Source organism: Castor canadensis, chromosome 1, assembly GCF_047511655.1.
Source record: "Castor canadensis chromosome 1, mCasCan1.hap1v2, whole genome shotgun sequence".
Lineage (NCBI taxonomy): Eukaryota > Metazoa > Chordata > Mammalia > Rodentia > Castoridae > Castor > Castor canadensis.
Window position 1 is genome coordinate 186,468,060 of NC_133386.1, and position 6,070 is coordinate 186,474,129.

At 35.2% G+C, this 6,070-nt stretch overlaps 1 protein-coding gene across 1 annotated transcript; it reads right to left on the reverse strand.

Moving 5' to 3' along the window:
• Positions 1-224: 224 nt before the first annotated feature.
• Positions 225-1,152, reverse strand: LOC109681077 (olfactory receptor 5AR1-like). The gene is given in 2 exon segments (XM_020155652.2): positions 225-399; positions 401-1,152. Coding segments are annotated over 2 exon segments (927 nt in total).
• Between the last annotated feature and the right edge of the window lie 4,918 nt (positions 1,153-6,070).

The window sequence follows — 6,070 nt, forward strand, 5'->3', positions numbered from 1 at the left end:
TTCTCAGAATTTCTTCTAAAAATATGAATATTTCTTTTAGATTGTAGAGTTGAGTTATAGAAAACCATTTAGAATTTGAGATTCATTCAGCAGGAGATGGTAACTTAAGTAGTATTCATTGACAATTTATTTGTATTTTTGTCTACTGTCACTATATTTCTACCACTATTATGTAACCCTGGCCAAAAAAGTCCTCCCAAAAAATACATTTTCATGTTTTGTTCTTATTGAGGTCTTTTCCCAATTAGTTTTTTAAAAGCAGCTTTCACATCCTTGTTACGCAAACTATAGATCAAGGGATTCAGCATGGGAATAATAATAGTGTAGAACACAGAAGCCCACTTGTCTTGGTTTAAGGAGTAGCTGGATGTTGGCCTCAGGTACATAAACATGACTGCTATAAAAGAGGGTGACACCAGTTAGGTGAGACCCACGGGTAGAGAAAGCCTTAAGCTGGCCTTCAGCTGAGTGCATTCTGATGATTGCGATGAGGATGGTGTAAGAGATGAGAATGATAAGGATGGTGCTGAATTCAATGAAACCACACAAACTGAACAGCAAAATCTCACTGACATAGGTATCTGAGCAGGAGAGGACCAAGAGGGGTGGGATTTCACAGAAGAAATGGTTGATGATATTGGAACTACAGTAACTGAGGCTGAAAGTGAGGGACGTGTGAACTACTAAACTCACTAGACCAGCCAAGTATGAGCCTAGCATAAGGACAAGGCAGACCCGTTTGGACATGAGAGTGCTGTAGTGGAGAGGTCGACAGATGGCCACAAAGCGGTCATAGGCCATGGCAGCCAGAACATAACACTCAGCATCCACAAAACCTACAAAGAAAGCAAATCGAGTGGCACAGCTGGAGAAGGAGATAACTTTGTGCTCTGTTAGGTAGTCAGCCAGCATCCTGGGAGCAATGGCCGAGGAGTAGCCCAGGTCAACAAAGGATAAATTGCAGAGGAAGAAATACATGGGAGTGTGAAGCTGAGAGTCTGTGATAATAAGGATAACCATACCAACATTCCCCACTGCACTGGCCAGGTAGACAATGAGAAAGACAACAAAAAAGATGATTTGCAGCTGAGGGTCTTGAGTGATGCCCATAAAGATAAACTCAGTTACTGTTGAATGGTTTTCATTATCCATTGCTGCAATTTTATAGGTATCTGGATTTGGCTTTGTTGTCTGATTCTCAAAAATCCTTCCACTAATTAGATCTGATGACTTTGGTGAAGGCGATGGTTTGTGCCCGCTCCAGGTGCCCACACACAATAGAAGATGCTGGCTTCTGGGGAATGGCAAGTTCTGCTTCTTCAATGACCTTGGTACTCTGAGGTTATTGAATCACACGACACCAGATGTTTGACCTTGTCTGGGCAATTATTTATCTCATTCATCAGTAAAGAAAACACCTTTAGTGTTTCTTCTGTCTTCCTAAAACAAAACAAATATGAATACAGATGATGCCTAGACATTAATTCTCATTGCAAGTGGGGCTAGAAAGGTAAATTAAAGACCCATGGATTTCAAAATAAAGCACATCACATACACACAAACAGAATGGGAAATGCTTAATGCAGAGCATCAGAAATACATGAAAAGGCAGCGAAAATAATGATTTTTAAAGAGTCAGGAGTTATTGAGTATTTACTATATGATAGAACTTACTTGAGTACTTTATATGCATTACATACTTTCATCCTTACAACTCTTATGAGTTAGGAATCAACACTATTATTTTATATCTAAGAAGAGTATGCCTGAATATTAAGTAACTTCAACAAAGTCAACAGCCAGTGAGTTGCAGATCTGGGTCTGATTCTAGAGTCTATTTCATGTTTCTATCGTCTGAGCACCTGTGATTTGATGACAGGCAAATGTGATTTTGTGACTTTCTTTGTTTTTCCTATTCTGTCTCTCATGCATTAGCATGAAAACAGTCCATTCTATAATCTTAAGAAGACCTCAGGGTTGAAGAATGGAGTGTAATAAGGGTGAGTATATAGCTCTGTTTCTGGACAACCGAAAAACCTGTGGCATAGTTCAACTCAGTTAAGATTCAAGAATCCCTCACTCAGGGGAAACAAAGAAGTCCAACTGAGTGTTCACATAGGAGCATGCATTTGTTGAGATTTTTTTTTTCTCAGTAGTCAGAGGAAAATTACAGAATTGAGGGCAGTAAAACCATACTAAATTAAATCAAATAAACAAAACACAAGATTTTAATTTAGAAATAAGTATTATCACTACCTAAACTTGAGGGACAAAACAGACTGAATCTGTTTTAATTGTCTTATTGCTTATGAAAGAAGAGAAAGCAAAATAGTACAATGTATCATTCATGAAATGATGGAACTTTTTAATAGACTATCATAAATCCTGGAAATGATGAAAGCTGTGTCTTTAACTTTCAATATCTATATAGAATACAGCCAATCACCACAAGTCAGGGATCTAATAACTCCATATGCTGTCCTGAGAGTTTGTAGCCTGTAAAGCACTTATATCAATTCCTATTCAACTCATTATTATGTTGTTAATGTGTGCATCATTTCATACACTAGATCAATAAGGAAATAAAGAATGAAAAGACTAGCCTGGGAATAAATTATTTAAAGAACATATTTGTGGCCAAAAAATTGTATCCAAAATATACAAAGAAATTTAAAAACTAAATAATAAGAAAATAAACAAATCAATAAGAATCTATCAGAGATTTCTTTTGGTCCTTTCCAGAGATGATATGTGAATAGCAAATAAATGTGTGAAAAGTGCTCACATATTCATATCAGGAGAACATACATTAAAACCACAATGAAATATTACTTCATATATTAGAATTATTAAAGCAGATATATTAGAATAGTTTAAGGGAAGTAGGGGTATTGGCACCTTCATCTTTGGGAGGAATGCAAAACGCTCACATTTTCTTATAAAATCAAGTGTGTTCATAACCAACTTAATGATTCTGTCATTAAAATGCTTGGAAATAGCTGTAAGTGACTGGAAAAATACATTTTCATATGTCCATTTAAAGGAATGGAAATATTATTCAACACATAAAAGAAACAAGTTATTGATACATGTGTATGACAGATAAATCTAAAAATAATTAAACTGAGAATTGAAGACACGAAAGTGAAAATACCTTGTATGATTCCACTTATAAAAATCTAGAAAATGTAACATAATTAATAGAGACAGGAGACAGATCAGTGATTGCCTTTGTAGAGTTACGTGTGGAGAATGGTAAAATGGAAGGAGTACCAAGAGGTCCAAGAAAACATTTGGGTGTGATGAATTAATTCACAATACTATTTTTGATGTACACACACATATCATGAATGTACACATACACTAAAACATATCAAATGTTATACCTTGAATATATTCTATTTATTCTATATCATTCACAGATACTTCAATATAGTTGTATAAAAGAGTGCTTACCTCTCAGCTTGTTACTACTACATATGAATACACATAGGATCTCATAGGTTAGACTAATTAGGAAACTTAAACTTAGGCCAAGGGAGCCTGCAAAGTTACACTGTAAGTTACCTGTAGAATCAGAATAGAATTGAGGACTGCCGATTTCCAAGATAATGCTATATTCATTTTCCCACATAAATCTTCACATAAGAATGCAAAAGCAACCCATGAGGAGCAACAATAACTAAAAGTCTTGTTAGCATGTCTTTCTACTTCAGAAAAAGAGAAAATAATCCTATTGTTGAAAATAGAAACCAAACTTATCATTTTATAGATAAGGAAACAGACCCAGATCTCAATTTCTAAAATGTAAGCATGATACCAGACTGCAGTATTTATAGGAGTAAGAGAGACCTTATAAGTACATAGCATCAAGAGTCAGAACTCTGGTCTGTAGGTAGGTATGTGCCACTCAGATTGTTTCATTCAATGGAAAATGTAGTTAGATGATCATTTTCTCCTCCATTATAGAGACAAGTCTCCAGTTAAATGAGGCAGGTTATGAGATGGACTTTTGACAATTGTAAAGCACTCCACCTGCTTGCTTTTACAGTGGGCAGGCAAACCCAGGCCCTTTGATTTACTGATACTGAACTCCAGCACACTATTTATCTTCTTGAAATCGTGTACCTAAATAAAGTGATGCAAAAATTGATTAGATTATATGTAAAGTACTGAATAAAATGATTGCAATGCTATAAATACTCAATGCATTTGGCCATTGTGTGTGTTAAGGTTTTAATTCAGTAGATGAGCTTTCATTCATAGCTCTTCAAAAATCTTCAATGTTTATCTCATAGAAGTGATATTTCACAGATAGTCTCTATGGTGCTATGATTTTAATTCCATTGCGTTTCTATTAAATGGTAAAACAAGTAGAATATTAGGCTATAATATTCAAAATCAGGGTTTGACTAAGTCAAAAGAAAAGAAAAATTGCATGTTTTCATTTTAATCTTGTATAGCTAATGTTTTGCCTGCTGGACTCTTAAGGAAATGGTAGAATATTGAGAACACAAGTTCATTTAATTGTTAGCCAAAAACTGAAATATTTAACAAGAGTACAGCATAAGTATTGTCTTATGGAAGGAAACACAGGACAATATTTATTTTATGTTTCTATGTGTCACCTGAATTTGAAGCTTGTATGAGAAGAATCCTTGAGTAAGAGTCAGCAGATACTGGTTGTAGCTCTTTTCAGTAATGAAGTGTTTGATCTTTGTGAATTGCTATATTCAAAGGAACTTCTTTATTTATGAATTGGATGGGGTAGAGAATACAAATTTCCGAGAACCTTCCAATTCTAGTATTACTTGAATTCACAATTGTGATATACTAAAAAAAAAAAAAACACCCAAGGATGGTGTCTCTTTATGAAATTTTATAACAATGCCAAGCAGATCCTGTGCTTAGAACAACACTGGGCAGTGTGATGTTCTGCCATGTACAGGTCACATCTCTTTCTCCTGCTGTCTCAAATGTGATCTGACCTGTTTTCACCTGTTGGTTACAGGTTGATGTTTCCTCCTCTATGACAGGTTATACAAAGCAAATATTTTTGAGGGTTCCTAGTGCTGGTTTCAGAGTGACTGCTCATCCTGTCCTTGTTCCCATGTGCAAAAGGAACTTAAATCAGAGTCACAAATAATTTCCCAGAAGAAATGTGATGAAATGATTTTCTGCATCCACTACAGACTCAAACATTTGCTGAACTGTTATACCCTAAGGAATTACACTTTCTCTTCCTTCAACCTTAATGATAAAGGGAGGAAACACAGGGATTTTTAAAATGCTCTAATGATGATTGAATCTGGCATATGCACTGTTTGGGCTCTTTTGTCTAGCCTAAAGATACCAGAATGCTGTGGTTTGGGGGATGATTGGGAAGTATTTTAACTGATATCTAATTATCTTAAACATTTTTTCATGGTGTTGGCATTTGAACTCAGGGCTTTGCAGATGCTAGGCAGGCACTGTACTACTTGAGCCATACCTCTAGTGCTTTTTGCTCTTGTTATTATTATTATTACTTTGGCGGCACTGGGATTTGAACTCAAGGCATCATACTTTCTAGGCAGGTGCTCTTTTGATATCTAAAAGACCTTTGTGAAAGAATGATATCTTCCATTTCCTATAGAGTAATGGTTGAAGAAAAAAAGTTATTTATAATTTTAAACATAAATAAATGGACACAGGAAAACTCTGTGAAGTGTTGCATATGCTCATTAATTCAGCTCTGTAGATGGTATCATGACTCACCAAATTGTGCACAGTAAATATGTGCTGTTGTTTGTGGTATATCAACTATGAATCAATATGGGTGTATTAAAGATCACTATAAGTAGCATCAAGAAGTTGCCATGAAGTCTTATACATGTTCTTTGGAAACACAGGCATTTCCCTACATAGAAAATGAAGAAGCATACATTAAACACACTCATTCAAAGTTCTATATACTTGTTACTGTGGACTTTCAATGGAAATAATTAGCTTATATTTCTTTTGGCAAGAATTTTTAGATCTGTTGTCTAGTGGATTGACAAGGGGTTTCTTTTTTCCATTTTTCAATAAA